Raw genomic sequence first — 23,545 nt, forward strand, 5'->3', positions numbered from 1 at the left:
GACGGGGACTAGGACTGAATTCCTGGCCCAGCTCCCGTGCCACCGTGGTGCTCCTCACTCAGAGTCCCTCATGCGCATGGCCAGCATCTGAGACGGAGCACCTCCTGAGTTTCATGGCCTGGGCACTCTGCCCGCCTCACCCTGGTCCAGGTGGAATCATGCTCAACCTCACTCCCAGAAAGAACAAGGAAAACAACACCGAGACACCATTTTTCAGCTATCGAGTTGTCAAAAATTATAAAGCACAATCAAGGTTATTATTAGGCTGTGGGGAAACAGGCTGATTGGGATGCAAATTGGTGTAAACTTACAAAGCATATTTGTCAATATAACACAATTAAATATATATATATATATATTTTTTAAAGATTTTATTTATTTATGTGGGGCGCCTGGGTGGCACAGCGGTTATCCGTCAAATAAATAAATAAAAAAAATCTTTAAAAAAAAAAAAAAGATTTTATTTATTTATGTGACAGAGAGACAGCCAGCGAGAGAGGGAACACAGCAGGGGGAGTGGGAGAGGAAGAAGCAGGCTCATAGCAGAGGAGCCCGATGTGGGACTCGATCCCGGTACGCCGGGATCACACCCTGAGCCGACGGCAGACGCTTTAACGACTGCGCTACCCAGGCGCCCCAAATATATGTTTATTTCTGGACCTGTAATCCCACTTCTAGGAATTTATCCTGAAGATTTACCTCCAATAATATGAAAATACATATGTGTGAGGTTATTTGCCGCAGCATTATAAGTAATTGCAAACTACTGGAAATGACTTAAACGCTCATTCAAAGGAGAGTGTTCACATAATCTGTGATACATCCACACCACGGAATACAATGAAGCTTAAAACAGCATGAAGGGCACCACTGTGAGCTGACCGGACTGGAACTGAGGGTATCTGTTTCCATCTACCGATAACACGCAGTTATATAGATACGTTTATGTAATATCTGCACATAAGTATTTCCCAGCTCAGTCTGCCACGAGTGCCTGGAAACAGAGATCCCCCTCCCAGGGGCAGTGAGCAGACTTAGCTCCCAGACGTTGGTTCGCCAATAAAAGCAGCCAGGGTTCTTTGGAGAAATGGCTGATTTCAGGGCTAGGATTGCCAACATACAAGATACATCTAAATCAGCCTGTTGTACTAGGAAATAATGATGAAGATGATTAAGGACTGATGAGTTACATCAAAAGGGCACAGAAGCCAAATTGAAAGGGCTGTCGAGTACATGACAAAGTAAGCATCATAATAAATACACAATAAATAGTGTAAATAAATGGAATAGTAACCCACTGAATAAAATAAGAATCGATGACCCAGCCTGAAATAAAGTTCTAAATGAGGGAAACAATAAATATGGGAGAAGAAAAAACTGTTTCACAGTGGAATGCCAACTAATAAATACAGAAGGAACTACGGGATTACTAATTATAGGAGAATGCTAAAACCAGTAAGTGAGTAACGAGTGGGACATAGGATGTCCCCATAGTCTCATAGTACCTCCCTACAAGATACTGATTGATTGCAAAGAAACACCATCTCTTGACAGTGAGAAACTTGGCTAGCACCATCATCAACAGGTGACCAAAGTTATGTGTCACACTGACACCATGGGCCTCCTGATGCCCTGTGCCAGGAAGGGCATGGCCTCACTTCTGTGGGGTCTTGCCAAAAATGCAGGAGATCAAAAACTGTGTGGGACAAATAGCCAAACTGTGAAAGGAGCTGAGATGTCCATTGACAAATGAATGGTTAAAGATGTGGTTCATATATACAACGGAATATTACTCAGCCCTCAGAAAGGATGAATACTTACCATTTACATTGATGTGGATGGAACTGGAGGGTATTATGCTGAGTGAAATAAGTCAAGCAGAGAAAGACAATTATCATATGGTTTCACTCATATGTGGAAAATAAGAAACAGTGCAGAGGATCATAGGAGAAGGGAGGGAAAACTGAATGGGAAGTCATCAGAGAGGGAGACAAACATGAGAGACTCTTAACTACTGAAACAAACTGAGGATTGCTGGAGGGGAAGTGGGTGGGGGGATGAGGAAATTGGGTGCTGGGCATTAAGGAGGGCATGTGATGTGATGAGCACTGGGTGTTATATGTAACTGATGAATTATTGAACACTACATCTGAAACTAATGATGTACCATATGTTGGCTAATTGAATTTAAATTTAAAAATGCACAAAAAAAACAAAAAAACCTATGTGAGTCAAATAGGTGAACTTTTTTTCAATAAATACCGTACTGTAAAATATATTTTTTCTTATGATTTTCCTAGTAAGGTTTTTCTCTAGCTTACTTTATTGTAAGAATACAGTATATAATACATACAACACTCAAAGTACGTGTTGTTTCTGTTACCGGTGAGGCTTCTGGTCAACAGCAGGCTGTTAGTAGTTAGGTTTTGGGGGAGTCAAAAGCTATATGTAAATTTGCGATGATGTGGGGTCAGTGCCCTACCCTCTGTGTTGTTCAAGGGTCATCTGTATATGGATAGAAAGAATGATGAAGGAAATATGGTGAACTATTGAGACTGAAGAGAGCAGGGTGACAAACATAGAGGAGTTCTTATACTGGTCTTGCAACTTTTCTGTATGTCTAAAATTGTTTCAAAAATAAAAAGTAAAAAAAAAAATCTTTCCTACCTATGCCATTTTAGGAGGGGAAAATTATACTTTAAATTGATTTTTTTCCCTTTGGGGTTTATGCATTGCGTACATTGTTTTCTTTTTTTGGTTATGCTTTAATGGAAACACTGTGAGCATTATGGGAAAAAATGAAAGAAATATTGAATTCACTTTTTTCATGAAACATGAATGATTCATTTTACACTGCAATTTGGTATTCCATCGAGCTTGTCCTTTTCATGTTTCCACAGAGAAGCTCCTTAGTGGCGTTTTCGTATCACACACCTGCCCACAGGAGCGCGGCACATAAAACACCTCAGAGAGCTCTGGCTGAGGTAAACAAGCCCAAGGGGGCTTCCAGAATAAAGCATGGGCATCACGCACAGTCAGAGGTATCATCGCACAGGACAGGGCAAGTGAGTGCCACTGCCAGGGCCCAAGGTAGCAAAAGGCTCCTGGGGGAGTCTGGCAGAGGATGGCTCGTTAGTGCCCACAGTGATGCTATTCACAGGATGCCCCAACTTTAGGAGCTCAGAGAAAAACAATGGATGAAATTTCAGGCTGGGGAGGGTGAGGAGGTGCAGGCTAGGAGCCAGAGGAGCCTGGCAGAACGTGAGTCCTCCTAGGCATAAAGGGCAAGCCTGGGGGAATGTGACATCATCCATCCACAACTATTCCTCAACCCGGCAAATAGTCTGTAAGTCTCTAGTAAGGGATTATTCTAGATGCTGTGGGAGGGGTGTAGGCGAACACCAGAGTGCCCCCTCTTTTAAGAGATCACTGGTCATCTCTGGTCCCCCTACCCTGCCCAGCCCTGTTCTCTACCCCAGGGTACCAGAAACCTCTTTTGCTTGAGTGACAGCCATGCCCGTCTTGCTCCAGGATGGGTAGAATGTGGATCCCCCACCTGACTTGTTCAATGTCTCTTCTGTCCTCTCAGAGTTCAGGCACTGGCCAAAGTCACCAGCCCTCTGTGCTGTGAGACCCCTGAATCCCCATCTTCCATCTCTACAATGAAAAAAGACAACTTCCCGAAACATGAGATGTGGGAGAATCTTGCATTTACGTGATTACAGAAGCCATCTGCCTGGTGTCTCTTAGCTCACTGAGGGCCCATGGACCATAACCCCATATCTGGGAGCACCTATGGCCCATGTGGGCTCCCTAGTTTGTAAGAATTAGAATATTTTAAAAATCAAAGTTTGCTTCTATTTAAATCCAATTATAGTAAACCTGGGGCTACATGTCAAGGGACTGACTGGGGTGTTCCAGGTAATCAGATATCAGCCATTTAGAAAAAAAATCACCAATTCCTCCATTTTCTTTACTGTTCTAAAATATTATGCTTTACTGAAAGGAAAGCATGTATCTAAGTTGTATTTTTAGTTTCTGAAACCTATAGAGAGAATGTTAAAATTCATTAAAGATGACCTCATACAATATGTATACGTGTATATATGTGTATATATGTATAAACTATTTCAGTGTGTATGCAATTGAAACAATTTTAGACTCACATAAAAGTTTCAGAAATAGAACAGAGTTCCTGTAGAAATTGCAAAGATAGAACAGAGAGTTCCCACATACGCTACAGTGCCTCTTACATAAGTGCAGCACATGATCAAAACCAGGACGTTGACACGGGAGCAAGGCTAAACCAGAGACCTAAAGTGGATCTCATAGCTTAGCTATGCCTTCCGTTGCTTGTTGTCTATAGGCCTATGAGTTTGTTGCATGTGTAGATTATGTAACCACGGCAACAAACAGGATGTAAGGAAGGTCCCATCACCTCCAAAAAACTCCTTCTTGTTATTGCTGCCTTTTTATAGTTACCTTCCTTCCTCCAACCTCAACTCCTGACAACCACAGAGCTGCTGCCTGTTGCTACACTTTTGTCTTTTGGAGAACGTCAGAGCAATGGAATCAGACAGTACGCCACCATTAGAGGCTTACCTTTTCTGCTCAGCACAATACCTGGGCGTATCAGTGATGCATTCCTTTTATTCCTGAGTAATATTGTGTGATAAGGTAGTGCCAGCATCCGTGAATGAAGCTCATCCATTCACCCACTGGAGGACATTAGTTTCCAGGTTTTGGTTATTACAAATAAATGCTATGATGAACACATATAGGTTTCTGTGCGGGCCTAACTTTTCATTTCTTTAGAGCAAATACCCAGGAGTGGGATCATGGTACCATATGATACTTGTGTAACTTTACAAGAAAATGACAAACTTTTCCAGCATGGCTGTACCCTTCTGCATCTCTACCAGAGAGGAATGTGAGTTCATTGCTTCATCCTCCCCAGCACTTGGTAGTGTCCGTGGCTTGTATGTCAGCCATTCTAACAGGTGTGCCCTGCCATCTAATCATGCTTTGAGTCTGTGTGTCCCCGATGGCTAACGATGCTGAACGTTTTTGTGTGCTTACCTGCCATCTGCATACCCCTATTTGATGAAGTGTCTGTTCAAATCTTTTGCCCTTTTAGAAGTTAGATTGTTTGATTTCCTACTTCTGAGTTTAGAGAGTTTTTAAATATACTCTGCATACACATTCTTTGTCAGACATGTGATTTGCAAATATTTTTCTTGCAGTCCTCAGCTTGTCTTTTCATTATTTAAACCATCTTTTTTTCAGGGTACATTTCTAATTTTGATGAAGTCAAATGTATCTATCCTTTCCCTTGGGGATTGTGCTTCTAATTTCACATCTAAAAAGTCTTCACCTAACTCTAGGTTAAAGAGATTTCCTATGTTTTCCTCTAAACCTGCTAGACTTACACATTTTACATTTAAATATTAATGTGACAGCCATTTCTTTTTCAGAGCAATGTTGCCACCATTCGTGCAGTAAATTAACTCAACCATGAAAACACATTGGCCTGTCAACACAAACTCCAGAAATGAAATATGACACTGGGATTGGTGTATGATAATTGTGAAACAAAAGGTTAAAAGTGGATTAGTGAGTAAATGGTGCGGAGACAACAGCTTTCTTATTCCTTGCATCAACATGCACTCCAACAGATAAAATGTATATGACAGTGAAAATAAGTATATAGAGAATGCACACATCCATCACTCAGATTCTATTAGGATTGCTACTATACTGACTTTATGATACATTTACCAATTTGTTCATTCTTCTATCCATGCATCACTTCATCTAACCTTTGTTTGGATGCATTTCAAAGTAAGTTGCAGACATCAGTATACTCCCCCTGAACACTGCAGCATGCAAGTCACCAACTGAGGTTCAATATTTGTTTTCCAGAGTAAAACTGATAAAAATTGAAATAGAAAAATAGAAAACTGGGGTTTCTGCTTCTGATTTAGATAATTTAAGTTAGTTATTACGGTAGAATAGAAAAAGTACCAGATTTAGACTTCAAGTTTGGTCTGTCTCTCCTAGCTGTGTGACCTTGGGCAAATCATCAATGTCCTGGAGTTTGCCTGTCCTTAGGGGCTCACTTAAGGGCTTCAAGATTCCTGATGCTTGGGACCTCTGAAGTTCTAAGCATCAGGGATTTTATAAGTATTTTATATGTGATTGTAAGTTTTATATGTGATTCTAATATGCAGCCAAGATGGAAAACCACTATTTGGAACCTCAAATTCATGATCTGTAAAATAGGGGAACCACATCTTCCTGATCAAACTAGTGAAAACACCAGGGATGGAAGCACACAGGATGTAAGTCACTCTTCCTTCCATATACTACCTGAGTATTGACTCATTTCTTCTTGCCTTTTTTTTGCTCCATATAGAAATTCTCCTCATATGGTCCAAACATAAATATCCTTAAAAAGTTAAGGGTAAGGAGAGGGGAAAACTGTCAGTTTGTAGACATTCCAGAATTAATATTTCTGGTACCAAGAAGTGCCCAAATTCTCTTTCACCAGGTTAGTTCTTGCATGACATGCACATTTTTTGTCTCCTGATAGGAGGTGAGACAGTTTTTATAAGTAGATTTTGTGATGAGCTAGCAGATATTAATCCTGCTGTGCAGGAACCCCCAGCCTGCCACAGTTTCTTGGGTCTTTACAGATCTCAGAGAACTCCAATTTATCAAGCAGTGGTGACTCTTAACACTTCTTTTTTTTATTAAATATTTTATTTGACAAAAAGAGAGAGAGCGCACACAGGCGGGGGAGTGACAGGCAGAGGGAGAAACAGGCTCCCCGCTGAGCAGGGAGCTCGATGCGGGACTTGATCCCAGGACCCTGGGATCATGACCTGAGCTGAAGGCAGATGCTTAACCGACTGACCCACCCAGGAGCCCGGACTCCTGAAACTTCTAAGGAGAAGTGTTACCACTAGGTCCAGGACCACACCATTGGTTCAACTGAACCAGTTTAAGCTGCAGTCAATCTTCTGAAAGAGGATTACAAAAAGAGTGGTACCCACTGTCTTGTTTCATCCCCAGCCTGGAGACTACCCCTCACTGATACAACAAATACTATGACTACGTTTTATCTTTAGCACATTTTGAGTGTTTATGGAACTACAGGAATTTTTTTAAAGATTTATTTACTTTAGAGACAGAGAACAGGAAGGAGGGAGGGAGGGGCAGAGGGAAAGGGAGAGAGAGTCTTAAGCAGACTCCCCACTGAGCACAGAGCCTGAGATCAGGACCTGAGCCAAAACCAAGAGCTGGATACTTAACCGAATGAGCCACCCAGGCACCTCAGTACAGGAATTTTTAATTTTATCATGTTTTAAAAACCCTTTCTGCTGCTTCCAGATCCACAGAGATGACTGGGATGACATGTCCCTCTCCTTTGTTGGGCAGCTGGCTCTTTCCAAACCCTCCTCACAGTCCTATCACTTTATCGTGGGACTCCCGAATACTGAAGTCCTGCCAGCCAGAGTGATTCCAGGTGCAATGAGAAGGACATCAAAATAGACAGATCAGCGGTTGGCCTGGTAAAGAGACAGCCTCCCGAGGGCATTCAGTCCTAGGAGCCTGATACTCACACCTCTTCCCCAGTGCATGCTAACAACAGACAGACGGGGCTGTTAAAAGGGACAATTCCAGCTGGAATAATATGGCCCAATCTGCTAGCAAAGCAAAGAGAGCTGTGTAAGTCCCTTTTAGGAGCACATTTATTTCTTCCAGGTCAATGCCTGAAGCAAAGCTAAAGCTTGAACCTCCAGAAGCCGCTGTGCAAGGTTCTCATCTACTTCTTCCATAAAACTGGACCAGTGGATGGCATTTTTAGAAGCATGCAGAGGAGATACGGTGTAAAGGATCCCATCCCCAGTTATGCCCAATACCTTATCATGGAGGCTGAGTGTCAAGCTGTGTGAGGGGCCCTCCCCCATTGTGGAAAGAGCAGCGGTGGGAGGCAGAAGATGGCAGTGAGGGAGGTAGATCCTGCCCAGATAGGCACAAGGCCCTGGCAGAGCTCAGAGGCCGCAGACTGGGGAGGTGTTCCAAGGAGGGAAGTATCCAGAAGGAGAGGTGGGGGGTGGGTTCCAGTCGGCTTCACACATGTCAGATCACTTCTGGATTATCCATTTTTTGGTTCATTTCAAGAGGGATTCAGAGTGATCCAGATGGCCAGGAGGGTAGAATACTGTCCTAAGATGAAGAGTGGAGACACTGGGGGTGTTCTGTCCAGGGCCCGGCAGCCTTCACGGGGATGGTGAAGGGTGTGAGAGGCCATCTTAGAAGAAGACAGACATGGATCCCTGGGCTTCCAGAAGGGTGTGTAAGGGGTAGATCTATCTCTAAAGATGGAAAATATCTCCAGTAAGGGTTGATCTTGAACGTTCTCTGACTGTAAGGGGATTAGGAGAAGCCATCTGGGTCACTGGTCAGGGAAGCTCTCTGTCCTTGCTGCTGAGTGTGGTCCAGGGGCAGCAGCAGCATTGACTAGGAGATGTTAGAAATGCAGACTCCCAGGCCCCACCCTGGACTGCCTGAGCCTGCACCTTAGCAAGGCCTTCACGTTCAGGAGGTGATTCTTTTGCACGCTCAAGCTGACGAGGCTTTGGAGAGGCGTGTGGACGATTAGTCCCCAGGGACGGCTCCTCCCCTGGGAGAGACTCTCCAGTGTGGAGCACCAAGGAGTCCCCCAGCTGGGACACTCCCCAGCTTTCTGCCGAAGCTCCTTGGCTTTCTGTCCAGCCTCCACTTGGGCAGACAAACAGCGGCAACACCAGTGCCATCAACTAAGAGCCTCTCCCCTTGTTCTCTGTTCGAGTTCAGATTCCATCCTTCCTCCAGAATGCTCAGGCTCCATGAGCTTCTCCTTCATTTTGCTCATTTTGTTTCGAGACGGAGTCTCTCCAGGTGACAGTGGCCTTCTGGGTCTTGTCTGCACTGACTTCATCCCGCACCATGATGCAGGTCCTCATGACAGGGCCCAGAACGGCTGTCGCAGGCACTTGGCTGTCACGCAGCTCTCCTGGTGTGGTACCAATTGGCTGGGGAACAGCTGGGCTAGTGTGTGCTGTGGCACACTGGTTCAAGAGGCCAAAATAAATGGTGTTCTGAAAACCAAAAGGCTCAGGGTCAAATTAACCCAGGGATCACTAAATTAGAGTCAGCCATGTGAATTTTGACTCAGTCAAAACTGACGGATAGGACTTGTAGGGCTATAACTTTGTAGGGAGTATCAGGAGTTTCCAAGGGTTGCCACACCCTTTCTGTTTCCCAGGTGAGTGTTCCGTGGAACCCACCTTAGGGAATCTGTGCCAGGGTTGCTGCCTGCCTCCAAATCTACTTGGAACCGGCCCACAGTTCACAGGATAGGGTGTCCAAGAACAGCTGGTCTGATTAAGATTGTGGTATATACAAACATACGAACGCTGTATCGCACTGCTGGGGCTTAAATTACAGCCACTTGTAGGGCTCTATGAAAAATATTTATGCCAGAGATTGTGATTTAATTGGTTTGAGGTGTGACCTCCGAATCACTGGGTTTAAAAGCTAGGGAGCACATGGATGTGAGCTGAGGGTAGGGCTCTGGACTGAGGGCAGGCCTGGGAGAGGTTGGGTGATGTCTGGGCCCCTACTGCCTTTTGGTTTATCCAGCTTTTGTGTTGCTTCTTCCTACTCTACAGCCCACAGAGTAAGAGCTATCCGGGTAAAATCACTGTGGGATTTCTTTTTTTAATGAAACTCCAACGGTGTGTCATTTATAATATTCTTCATGTCATGCTTCCTCCTTATTCCTTATTGGGAGCCTGTCTTTGTTTTTGTGGTTTGTGAAAAACACAATCTGCTCTTGTGTTGCAACACAGTGCTGAACGTTGCCTGGGAGCAGTTTCACATGCACCACTACCCAGCAGTCCCAAGACAGGAAGATTTGCTGATGCTACTGCAGCCAGCTCACTGTGCGCCAGGAGGCCCCCCCTTCTATTTCTGCTTCTTGCACTTGATACGGGTGACTTTGTAAAGAACGTATCAAACAAAGTCAAGGTCATATAAAATTCTTGCCAAGAAAACTCTCAAGGAGCTTGGGTGTTCACACAATTTGGCTTCATTTCTATGAAAAAAAAAATCTTATGAAATTGATCTTGGAATTCTCCTCCCTCTGATAGATTCACTTTTTCATTAATAAATTAGTGAGCACAAACACTAATTACATGTCTACCCTGTAGAGCTGTGGGCTAAGCACTAGAGACATATGCAGGAGTTTATGCCTCTGTTCCTCACCCTGGAGGCTGCAAACCACTCACCTACAGCCCCTGTGGGAGAAGTGGTCCCCAGACCATCAGTCCATGACTCATACTCAGGTCTCCCAGGGCCAGCCTGGGGCCCCCACAGTAGCACTTAGCCTGAAACTCCCCTCCCAGGCTGGCTCTCCCAGCTGGCTGGCTTGTCTTCCCCAAGAGCATTTCCTTAGTCAGTCACTTGGTCATGAGTCCTCATATTGCTGTCTGTTTCTGGTCAACTCAACCTAAGACAGCTGTGGCAAAGAAGACAGAAAATAAAACAGTAAGCAAACGGATAATGAACTAAACTGCAACATAGATGCTGAGAAGAAGCCAGGCCAGTGAAGGGCAAGGGAAAGAAAATTCCAGGCATCAGGAATGGCTGCAGAAGCCCATCTGGTGGTTGAAAGATTGAAGGAGGGCCCTGAGGCTGGAGGTGGTGGGAAGGGAGCAAGGGGTGTGGAGGCCTTGGGAGAGGAGCGCTGCTCATGGCCTCCCTGAAGGCCCGCAGGGAGTCTGTATTTTATTGAACTCTGAGTGATCTGCTACCTAGCAATAGTTTAAAAGAGATAAAAGCAAAAGTCCTAGAAAAGGAGGCTCAGTGATTGATGAATCTATCCAAAGGCTTGATTTTTCCTCTATTTTCTAGAAGAAGCATCGGAGTAAAATTCCCTGCAATCTACCATATTGAAACACATCCAGATTGTACCCAGCCAGCACAACAAGGACAGGTTGCTAGAAAGAGGGCTATCCTCTGGGATCTGACTTCAGTTTACAGATGGCCCACCCCCTCTTGACCTAACCCTTCCACCAGCAAGCCTCCCCGAAACACCTCTATCTCTGCTAACTCATTCTTGAATCTATATTTCACAGTCCAGACCTCAATGGATAATATCTTGTTTAAGGTTGTAAGATTTCAAGCAATGTATTCTATGTCTACATATATTTTTCTTAACTGTGAGGAATGTTCTCTGACTGCACACATTCCACTTGTTTTATGATGGCATAGATTCCACAATGTCCCCTAGTAGCCCTCAACTTCCCAAGCAGGAGATCCTAGTTACTTGTCCTCGGACATGTGACACCACAGTCCACTGTCCACTGTCCACTGTAAGCTGGCTTACATTCTGCTCACAGGTACTCTTGAGGCTCAATGTGAAAACTTACTGAAGACTCAGATTAACCCTACGAAGGGGACGTTTTCAATTAACATTGCTGCACAACAGTATATGCCTCTTATTTTGTTGATGCATTTCTTAAAAACTGGACAGAGGTTATATATCCTAACATAATCTAGCATTTCTCTGGTGACAGGTTCACAGTATATCATGCAATTTTTATCACCTAGGAGAAAGATCTTTTCTTCGGAGACCTTCAGCCAGCGCCAACTTTCAGGACAGCCAAGGTGGCATTAGTCTGCTTCCCTCCACTCACGAGTAAGAAAGATGAGCCTGGCAAGGATCACTCAGCACACTTCCCACAGTGAAGACCTCCTTCTTCCTTTCTTCCCTCTCTGTCTCCTCCATGTGCATAAAGCACAGGCCACGTGCACTACGGTAACTGGTTCCACTGAAGACGGCTGTGCTTGTTCTTCCTCCATGAGGACAGACCCTTCCTCACCCTTGTGATGACTGAACAGGAACAGCTCCTTGAACCCACAAAATGCCTCTTGTCATGGAAATCGCACTGAAAAAATCCCAGCACACTGAGGGGCCGGAGACCTGCCACGTTATAGTTTTCTTTCTACACATGAACATTGCTGATGCATTCCAGACCACCTGTCTCACTTGTGTGATTTTTTTTCCTTCTATTTTTAGGAAGCACTGGAATGGTTTGCTGGAGGAAAAAAATGAACAATATGGGTTCAAGTAAAAGTTGGGCTCATCTCAGATTTTAATGCTGTATCTGTCATTGCTTCCTGGTAGCATGATTCATGGATGCTGAGCTGTGCTGCATGTAAGGTCCCTGCTTCTCAGCACGTTCTCATCACTGAAACTTCGAATGCAAAGGATACATCTCTTCTAACAAACTTTAACGCTTGTCATTACTTTCTTTTTCTTATGGTATTATGATATGGTAAGAAGGAGATGATGTCTATCAGCATTGATCAGGGTTACACGGTACCCCCAAGGTCTCAAGGCTAATCACCGAGGAAGTCTGCTTTACACACTTATTAAAGAGTCACCAGAATGTCGAAGTTAGTGGAGGCCTGAAGAAGAAATGTTTTCATAAACTATTCTGCAAATCTACATTACATGGATCTCTAAAGGATCCTGTCTGTATGGGATTTCATTCAAATGAGTATTACCAGAGATAAGTGGCCCTTCAGCTAAGCTTGGGGAAACTTTATTAAAATACAATTGGGTTTAGAATAAACATTCTTCTGGTATTTGTTCAAAATGGAGTATGGCAGAAATTCATCAGAAGCTTGAGTCTTCTCTTTGCTGGTATTCAGACTACATTTACCCATGTTAGAAAGCATTTAGCCCACAGCTACACGTAAATATATCAAAGCTGATTTCATTACAAGAAATACCGTCTTACAATGACAGAAGATCCCAGTTCTCTGGCACTGATTCCCTTCATTAAGGCAGCTGTAGATATGACAGGCCCCTCCTCACCCACAATTGTGACTCGTGGCTCAGAAGTCCCAGTCAAGAAATCCGGTCAGCACAAATTTGAAAAATTAAAAAAGGCTTTTATTTATTTGACATAGAAATTCGGTTTGATGCCCCCACCCTTTTATGTATTGAAAACTATTTCAGAGGAATATGAAAAATGATCAGCTTGTATTATTATGACAGATAGATTTATTATCTGGGGAGATTCTCTTCCCATCTAACGGCTATAATTACACACTCCAATGCCTTTTATTGATATATAAGATAGAATATATTAGATGAGAACATAAGAGATTGATTTTTATTTTTTAAGAAACATTTCTTGAATTCCACATTTAAATGAGTTATCCTTGATTCAGAAAATTGAAACAATAAATGGCATACAATTATGCCAATCACATTTATATTTCACAAAATATTTTTAGACTTTTCTTTGGAAATTGTATTTAGAATGCCCTCACTAGTGGAAAATATTTCATGAAAGTAAATTTAATTTCTAGACGAGTCAAACTTATTCATACAGTGCCCTTTTGGAGAATAAGGTGGTTGCTGCAGTTTGGGCAACACAAAATGAGTTCTGACTATAAGGAGATAAAACTACTCCTTTGTGTAAGTGATCCACAGGTGGATTCAAAAGAAACGGAAATATCTAAATATATTTAATTACAGACTGTCCCAAGGGAGGAAAATGATAATTTAATTTTCTAATGCTATAAGCAAATGTATGTCATATTATTTAAAGATAATTAATTTGATTAAAATTCTTAACCTAACTGCAAGACATCTGTGGACATTTGAACATATTCTTTGTCTGAATCTAGCGATGCTGGAAAATGCACGTCTAGAACTTCAGGCAATATCCTGGCAGGGGGTGGACGTATCTTGTCTTCTAGAAACAACTGGAAAAAATTGTCAATACGGCCTTATAAAGGCTCTCAACATTGACCAAAGGCCAATAGTATTTGAAAAGTATTTACTTACTAACCACCGGTGAAATCTGAGTAATTATAGTGGGGGTCTGTGCTTGGCCTCCATGCTTGGCCCACGCAGGATTTCTGCTAAGGTGGGGCTAGCCACAGTAACTAGTCACTTCATTGTTGGAAGGTGCTTAATTGATTGGAAGTAGAGTGGAAAACCCATTCCCAGCTATGACTGAGAAAAGCCTACAGCTCTCCCAACCTATGGCTATAGTACCGGTTGGGTCAAATGGCAGAGTGGAGGACAATCCAGGAATTTAACAGGAAGCTCCTGGAAATGAGAGAACCACAGAGGGGCTTAGTAAGCTCTCTTCACATCCCTGGCTGACATGGTGGCTAACACTGAAAAGTCAGTAAGAGGAAAAAAGAAAACAACAACAAATCCAAGAAACAAGTAGAAAACAAAAATCAAAATGGCAGACAGAAATTCAATCATATAAAAATGACATTTTGTGCAAATGGACTAAATATTCCGATCAAATGACAGACTGTAAGACAATAAAAAAAGAAGAAAACAAGATAAACTACATGCTTCCTATAAGAGATATACTTTAAATTCTGAGACAAAAGTAAATTCTAAGCAAAGAGATGGAAAAAGATGTATCACACAAACAGTAATAATAAGGGAGTGGGAGTAGCTATATTAGTGTCACACAAAATTGACCTGAAGACAAGAAATACTATTAGACATAAAGAGGAACATTGTATGATGATAAAATGGTCAACACTTTAGCAAGATATAATAATAATAGGGGGACCTGGGTGGCTCACTCAGTTAAGCATCTGACTCTTGGTTTCAGCTGAAATTGTGACCTCATGGATCATGAGACTGAGTCCCTTTCCTGGCTCTGCACTTAGCAGGGAGTCCTGCTTCAAGATTCTTTCCCTCTGCCCTTCCCCCTGCTGTCTCTCTCTTTCTCCTTCTAAAATAAATTAATAAGTCTTTAAAAAAATAACAAATGTGCATGCACCTACCAGTGGAGCCCCAGAATACATAAAGCACAACTGACAAAATCAATGGATTAATTAGTCAAATAAACAGCAAGGACAAAAGACATGAACAACACCATCAGCTAACTTGACCTAACAAACGTTTATGGAATACTTCACACAATGACAAAATACATTCTCTCACAAGTGTGCATGGCACATTTCCCAGAATATATTATCTGTTAGGCCCCGTACCAAGTCTCAATAAATTTAAGAGAGAAATTATACAAGCTATGTTCTTCAACCACATGAAATTAAATGAGTAAATAATAAAAAACATGGGGACACCTCTGAATATTTGAAAAATTAAACAATACTTTTACAAATAACCCATTAGTAAAATAAGAAATCATAATGGATATTAGAAAATTTTTGAACTAAATTAAAAATGAAAACAACACATCAAAATTTGTATTTAAAACAGTGTTTGAGAGAAAGTTATAGCTTTAAACATATATATTATGAAGGAAAAAAAAATCTCAAGTCAGTAACTAAGCCTCATGTAAAGAAACTAAAAAAGGGCAAATTTAACCCAAAGGAAACAGAGAAGGTATCATAAATATCTGAGTGAAAATCAATGAAATGGAAAACTGAAAAGCAAGAGAACAATCAATAAAATCAGCAGTCAGCTACTTGAAAAGATCAACAAAATTTATGAACCTTCAGCTAGACAGACCAAAGAAGTAACAGAAAACCTTGAATTACCAAAAGTAGGCATGAAAGAGGAGATACCACCAACCATATAGAAAATAAAAAGATTTAAATGGAATATTATGAACAACTGTATACCAGTAAATTACATAATTGGATAAAATGGAAAAATTCCTAGAATGACACAAATCAATAAACTTGAGTCAAGAAGAAAGGAAAATCTTAAGATTTTCTTTAAAACAATAGATTTAAAACAATAAAGAAATCAGAGCAGATCCGTAATCAAAACTCTTCCCACACAGAACAGCCAAGGCCAGATGTCTTCATTGATGACTTCAATAAATATTAAAAACAAAAGCAAAAACAATACTATGCAGAATCTTTCTGAAAACAGGAAAGGGAGCACTTTCTAACTCATTCTGTAAGGCCAGTATTACCCTGATACCAAAGCCAGGAAGAGATACCACAGGAAAAGAACCACAGACTAATATCACTCATGGACACAAAAATAAAAATTCTTAACAAATGATTAGTAAATCAAATCCAGCAATATTTAAAGAGGAGTATATATCATGACCAAGGGGGATTTATCCCCCAAAGTGAGGAGACCTTAATATCTGAAAATCAGTTAATGTAATAGATCATATTAACAGAATAAAGGACAAAAGAAAAACCCCCATACGATAATTTAAATAGAGAAGAAGCATTTGTCAAAATTAAACAATGTTTTTTTTATTAAAAAAAAGACCAAATTGTTCAACAAAGTTGTGATGGAAGGGATGCCTGCTGCTCACTATTTCCCTTCAACACCATATTTGAGGTTCCAGCCAGTGCAATGAGGCAAACAAGGAAAATCAACCCCAAATCCCCCTGCCCCAAATCTCTCAAGGGAGACAAAAACATTTTCTATAATGTTGTCGGTCATTTTCTGAATTCTTTCTGTTCCTCTGGGTCAACTTTTCTATTTTTGTTGCTTTGTCTCATTCACACTTTTGAATTTGCTTCAAGTGTTTGTTGAGTCCTCCCTCTTTGTTTATATTTATGAAAGGGGCACATGTCAGTGTTATACCGCAGTTGTGAAATTCTGTCTCTCCTAACAGGCGTCAAGTGTGTAACAGGAGGGCAGACTCCTAGTCTTGGGAAGGCCAATAACAGGATCATGGCAGTGAGTCTGTGACCACCCCAGCTCTACCTCCTCATGCTTTACCTGTGGACTCTGAAACAGCAGCTTACTGTAACACATATCCCCCCCACCCCTAACGTAGGAGGTACAGCATTACCATTAGGAGGCAAGAGTCTGAAGTCAGCATGTTTCAGTTCCAAGGGCTGCCAGCACAGCCAACTGTGTGACCTTGGATACCTCCCAAGCTTCAGTGTCCTTGTGCACAGGGTGAGGCGGGACCAGCACCTGTGGCCCAGCGCTGCTGTGGGTTACGTGACAAAGGGTGCACGGAGGGCCTGGCACAGACACATGCTCCATCAGTAGGTGCCTACCATCCCCTTCCTTCCTGTGGTGAAGAAAAGGCTTCCCCACCACCTTGGGCACTGTTTCTAAGTGATGACATTCCATGTGCTCTAGGATCCTGAAGGGGTTGCACTATTACAAATAAGTGGGTAATAATTGGCCTTTCAACATTTGATAAGCATCTCTAACAGCAGGGGGGCTATTAGGCTTCTCTAGCCATGAACTTCACCTACATTATTTCATAGCTTCAAATTCAAATTTTCTATTTCATAGAACTGCTTTATTACCAGAGCCTGAAATCTCTGTTTGAGTTTCTCTGTGTGAAAAGGAGAAGTGGTTTCCTGCTGTTGGTATTCCTGAAAGTGCAGTTTTAGCTGTGGTCTGGGCACTGGATGAAGCAGTGGACACACACCAGGGAGGAGGCCCTGGGGGCTGTGGAGCACCAGGCCCAAAATCATGCACCCAGAATGGCCTGAGAGACCCCCGCCCCCAGGGAGGCCGTTACACTGAGTGCAGTGGGACCGTATGAAGAGGAGCCACCTTGGTGCTCCCGCAATCCCTCAGAGGCTCCCTGAGATCTCCCTATCTAATTCAGAGCCCCAATAATTCAACATGACCAGCAGCTTCCTCTTGGGTAGAGCAGGGCAAATCTCAATTTCGAGGCCTTTCCATAAAGATTCTTGAAATTAGCTATAGAACCTACTCACATTAATACAATCTTGAGGGCCAACCAAAAACACATGTTCTTGCAGAAATATGCATCAGGTGAGCACACCTCTTTGGACTGGGGACATCTTCCTTATAAATGCCAGGGATGAATCTCTCCAGGTAGAGTGGTAAGGGGACAGGTAAGAGGCAGGTTGTCTGGTACGCAGGGACTCTAGTGACAAGGACCCCTGCTCTTCACCCGCACAATGGCTTTCTGAAAATTCCAACTTTTAGGAAACAGTATCAATTTGCTATAGACCTAATGAAGCTATAGAATTCCCAGAGAAGTTAAATTCTTATTTTTTGTTGTTGTTTTGTCTGAAGTAGTACTGCCTTCTGGGAAGAGCTCCAGATCAATATCTACGGTGTTTTCTGTTTAAGTCACAAAATAACTATGGCTGCTGTCACTCTGTTCAATTAGATGATCTTAAAATATATATATATATCAAATAGGCCAAACGTTTTTGCTCTGTGGTAGACTACAATAATTGGTACCCAATTTGTTGGCACTTTCCTATACTGTCAACCTAAAAAGTCCCTCCCACACTGACTTTGGGCTTAGCCATGTATCTTTCTTTGGCCAATAAGACAATAACATGCATTATACAAGCAAAGTTTTGGAAAGGCCTTGGATGCTGGGACTCACCCTCTCTTGCTGCTCCTGGAATCTCTAGCATGACTGCCATGTGACGGAGTGACTTGTTGGATGGTTAGACACATGTGGTCCAGCCACCTCTGTCGTCTCAGCCAGTGGCCAGACAGCATTCCAAGTACAGCTGCAGAGCTGAGCAGCAGCTGCCTACAGACTAGTGAGGGAACCCGAGTGAGACTAGCAGAGCAAGAACCATCCCGCTGAGACCCATTCCAGTTGTTGACCCTAAGAATCATGACCTAAATAAATAGTTGTGTTAAGCCATTAAGTTTTAGGGTATTTGTTATGCAGCAAATGCTAACTGATATAGGTCCCTTTATTAGTTCATGGAATGGAAAAACAATAAACCTTAGAACAGTTGCTGCATACACACTTCTAGCTCCTCATTAGTTTTTCTTCATAAAGACAGACTGCCATGCATACACCATAAGAATGTTGCTGAGAAAATATCTGTTTTTTACAGAATTCCTAATGGACCAAGTCAACCATTTTGAAGGACCCCCTGGAATCCTCCATGGCTGTATTAAACAGTACTGAAGGAGTGACAGCAGCCATAATGTGTCTTGATTCCTTCCCCTCAGAGCCTGTGCAAAGAGCCCTTTCTTGGTCTGTGTTTGCCAACCAGTCTCATATGAGACAGCCCAACTTCTGAACAACTTGTTCCACCAATGTCATTGGGTGTGCCCTTTCTGGCTAAGGTATAAATGCCAACATGTTCTACCTTACCATTGTAGTCAGAGATGACTATAAACATATTAATACACAGTAGGCATTATAACCATGAGTAAAGATTCCAGCTGCTGTATCACTAAAGTTAACTCTTTCTGATGGGCTATTGCTACTGTTGCCAGGACAGGGAAACAAACTGGGTGGCAGAGCTCACTTCCCCAGAAACCTGCACTACCTGTCAAAGCCTTGGAGAGACCAGGTAGAAAAGCCTGTTGCACCAGCCACCCACCTCCTAGCATTTAATGTAAAAGATTGTCTCTAAGTGGGTTCTGGTCCTCTGCAGAGTTCCAAAAGCCACATCTACTGGCTGAGGTCATTATGCGAAAATGTTGCAAAAAAATGGATTCGGTAATTGATTGCCAAAAATGTGGATTAAGACCTACTCTGAAAAGAACACTTGCATTTAAATTACAGCTGTATTTATTTGCAAGCTCAATCTGAAGCCCAAGCAAGTCTTAAAGAAAAAGGAATACGATTCCTTTTAGTGTAGTTCATTATGAAGTCACAGAATGGAAGTAGACTAAGGACTAAGAAGATGTGTTACTCACCTGTTCATCCTCACCTACCCTGGTGGAATGTAGTTATTCAAGGATATGGACCTTAAGTTGATGGATATAAGGAGAGGGAAGGAGGAATGAAGCCCACACAAGTGACAAAGTGATGATGGAAACATTCACGAATTTCTTTTACATTTTCAATCTAGTAACTATCCCAAACTTTTAAATTCTGATGGATATTATATATTGGAACTTATTTTCCAAATATTCCTAACAAAGATGAAAATCCTCCACTGACCAGTTTGACCATTTGAAAGCTTAGGGAAATCTCTGCACAGGACAGTCCTGACCCTTTCCTTCCCATCATCTCTGCACAACGGCAAACTTCACTTTTTAAGTTTTTCTTCACTTCTACTGCTGTCTTGATTCTCTTTCTCACCATCTCTTATGACAGGTCCCAATAGGCTCTGTGAATGCAGTTTGGTCCTAGCCCTATGCCCCCCCCCCATCTCCCTACTCTGCCCCACTGTCTTATTCTGCAGCCATAACAGCTTCTGAAAACTCAAATCTGACCCCAGCTCTCCTGCCTGAAACCCCTCAGAGGTTTCCACACCATGACACCCATCAAGGTGTCTAGCAGTATGGCATATGAGATGCAGCAAGCAGTACCCCTATAGCTGAGGGTGGGCCTGGACTCTCCAGTCTCAGGCCACTCCCCTCAATATAGGGTTTCTTCTTGATGTTGTTATCTGTCCTTTCTTTTGTAGGCATCTGGGTTTGTGACCTCGCCTAAATTCCAGCCTCCCTTAGAAGGCTGGTATGGTCCTCAGTTACGGTCCTGTCTCCCCCGACTTCACCATCCCTAGGTCTTAGCAACTGCAATCAGTTACTGTTCCCTGCAGACCGAGGCTGGATGCCTCTGTGCTTTATCTGCTCATGATGTCGCCTTGGACCAGAGTTCCCCCACAACCTCCCCATGAGCCTTTTTGCTCACAGTCTGGTTCTCCTCCTCAAGATGTAGTGCAGGGGGTGCTTCCTCTGTGATGACTCCTGACCCCCCACATTATACTTGGAGTCCCATCTCCTCCCCCTTTAGATGCTCTCAGAGCAGGACTGGTACTCCACCGTCTAACTCCTGTGTTTTGTGAAATTTGCATTTTTGTGTATTTGCTTCCTGAACTTCATGCAAGTCAAACGACATTTATACTTTTGCGTTTAGCAATACCCTCAGGCCTTGGAAAAGAGTGGACACGTGACAGAGGCTTGTGAATGGAAGCCAAAGTACTTCTCGCAGTTTTCTAAAAACTTTGGCATTGCCAGAGCTGACACTATCCTGTTCCCCTTAACAGGTGTCACCAGAGGGTGTGAAAGTCTGCTCTGATGGCCTCTCCTACAACTTGACTTCTCTGGACTCCCTGCCAATTGGTTTTCATGGCTCCAATCACAGGAACTGCTACAAAACATTTCCCATTTCTGAATTTCCTTTCTGATTAAAACCATCTCTTTCCAGCTGCTTCTGGTTCTCACTGCACCTCCAGGCCTGATGCTTCTGGTTTCCTTGGCTGCTGTGTTGTGTTATACCATGTCCAATGTGCACGTTTCAAAGCATGTAATCCAAATGCCCTTACCTGCCCTCCAGTCTACTGAAGAATTGACTCTTGTAACAACTCAATTCATCTTCCCTTTAGGCTAGCATTCCTACTATTTCTTCCAGGAGGTTTAGCTATACCAAGGATTCCTTAGTAGAAACTTTGGAATGCCAAATCAAGGAAACTGCTTGTGGTAGCAAAAACTCTTCTCAAATTGTCCCCACACATGTCTTTCCAGCCTCGTGTGGCCCTAGGACCAAGTGCCCCCCTCTCACCTTGATCACTTTTGTCAATGACCCCTCTCACTCCTAAGTTAGCAGGAATCCCCAACTGACTTCTGGTGCTGGCAACCATTTAGTCCACCGGTAGCCCCATTCTCACAGCCATTACCTTGGGTCGTCTCTGCCAGCATCCCCGCTGAAGACCTTACTCAGTTTTGGTCATCTAGTCTTTCTCCACTCAATCTCCAATGGATATTTAACAATGCTTCAGTTTCTCTACATTTTTGCACACTAGTTGTATTCCCTAACTTTTGCCAGGCACTCATGAGTCCCCACCCGATCCCCATGTCCCATTTGCAAAAGCTCATGATAAACACATCCTCTGACCTCCAGCTCCTGGAATTCCTCCTCCTCCTCCACGTCATAGGAGAGGGTGTGGATTTTGATGTCATCAGCTGAGAGGTCAATGAACTTTCCATCAGGGTACTCCAGACTCTCTTTGGTGGGCGACCGGTCCTCAATGAAGGTGGTCTCGCAACAGTCGGCAGCCACACCGTCCCCCCAAGAGCGCAGCACGCCCTCTGAGTAGAGGATGATGTTGGGTCGGAAATGGGACTCCACAGACTGCTGAAGTGTGTTGGGGTCCAGCAGTTGCTGGACCGGCTCTTTCCTGCTGCCATCCAGGCTGGCTGGTGCTGTGCTGCCCACCACTCGGCAGCTCTGGTACTGTGGCGCTGGGTAAACAGACACCAGGCCATCTCTGCTCTCGGCCATGAAGTTTCTTGTGTTAATTAAGCCATTCCTCTTGCCAGCATCACTGATTTTACTGTGCACCAACATGCTCTTCTGTTCAATTATGCCATCCATGGTGTTCTCCCTCCCCAACTGGGCGTCAGGCTGGCGGGCCGCACTTCAGGGTCAAATTTGCCTCATGGGACCCATTTCTCCTAGAGGAGGAGGAAACAGAGATGAGACAAGAAAATCACACCTGAAAAAAAGCTAATCACACAGACCCTTGCTGTTTCAGCGTGCACTAGTCAGCCGATTTGCACAGAAGCTGTGCGCGCGGCGGTGGGGGGGGGGCGGTGCAGGTGATATCTAGATATTCTAGTCCTACCTATTCTACCAATTTTTAAAAGGCTCTATCAGGGCAGCCAGTCAGAGAAAGCCAGAAATTGATTACTCATATCCCTATAAAGTCTTTGCTTCCAAATAAAGGAGACTGCAGAAATTGGAACCACTGCAGCTCTAGAGAAACCTGTGATTGCCAGCAAACATCTTGAAACCCATGAGTAAATCCAATCACATTAGCATTGGGCCAGTCCACAGGGAAAATAGGCTGTAAATCTGTAATGGACTCTTCCCAGGTCCATGGCTATTCATTTGAGCAGAAAACATACACCCAAGGAAGAAAAGGTTGAAAATAATGTCCCACATAGATTTAGAAGATAAATGACAAGAAAACCCACACCATTAGTTCTGTATATAGACAAAATTCTCAAAGTATGGAAAAACTCACATGTACATTCTAATCTATGTATTAACATTAGCTCAATATTCACACATGTCTACTGGTCTTCCAACATCGTCCCAGGAATTGAACTAGAAATTCCCCTGCCTTAATGGTACTCAACTTAGAGAAACATCACATAGGGTACAATTAGAAAGCCTTCTAAATGGTTTCTCCCTAGATCACATACTTTTCTAGGGTTTTGAATGTTCAAAAAAAAGGAAGAGGAGAAAGAAAAAGATACCAAAGGTTAAGATTTTGGAGATAATGCATTTCCTTACACAGCAAAGGAAACCACCAACAAATAAAAAGACAATCTACTGAATGGGAGAAGATACTTGCAAATGATATATCTGATAAAAATATGTATCTGATAAGAGGTTAATATCCAAAATATATGAAGAACTTACACAACTCAATGCCAAACAAAACAAAACAAAATTTTATTAAAAAATCTGATTAAAAAATGGGCAGAGGACCTAAATACACATTTTTCAAAGAAGACATACAGATGGCAAGCAGACACACGAAAGATGACCAACATCACTGATCATTAGGGAAATGCAAATCAAAACCAAGGTGACCTCATACCAGTCAGAATAGCTAGTATCAAAAAGACAAG

At 42.8% G+C, this 23,545-nt stretch overlaps 2 protein-coding genes across 2 annotated transcripts in view; both read right to left on the reverse strand.

Moving 5' to 3' along the window:
* Nucleotides 1-22,356, reverse strand: part of LOC103676217 (synapse differentiation-inducing gene protein 1) — a 114,652-nt gene extending 92,296 nt beyond the window's left edge. The window contains exon 1 of the mRNA XM_008705390.2: nucleotides 21,801-22,356. Within this exon, the coding sequence (XP_008703612.2) occupies nucleotides 21,801-22,280 (480 nt within the window). The 5' untranslated portion in view covers nucleotides 22,281-22,356. The remainder of the gene's footprint in view (nucleotides 1-21,800) is intronic.
* Nucleotides 22,343-23,545, reverse strand: part of LOC121104643 (synapse differentiation-inducing gene protein 1-like) — an 82,147-nt gene continuing 80,944 nt past the window's right edge. Inside the window, exon 3 of the mRNA XM_040638652.1 lies at nucleotides 22,343-22,360. Coding sequence (XP_040494586.1) covers nucleotides 22,343-22,360 — 18 coding nt within the window. The remainder of the gene's footprint in view (nucleotides 22,361-23,545) is intronic.

The sequence above is a fragment of the Ursus maritimus genome, unplaced genomic scaffold (genome assembly GCF_017311325.1).
Source record: "Ursus maritimus isolate PB19 unplaced genomic scaffold, ASM1731132v1 scaffold_22, whole genome shotgun sequence".
Classification (NCBI taxonomy): Eukaryota; Metazoa; Chordata; class Mammalia; order Carnivora; family Ursidae; genus Ursus; species Ursus maritimus.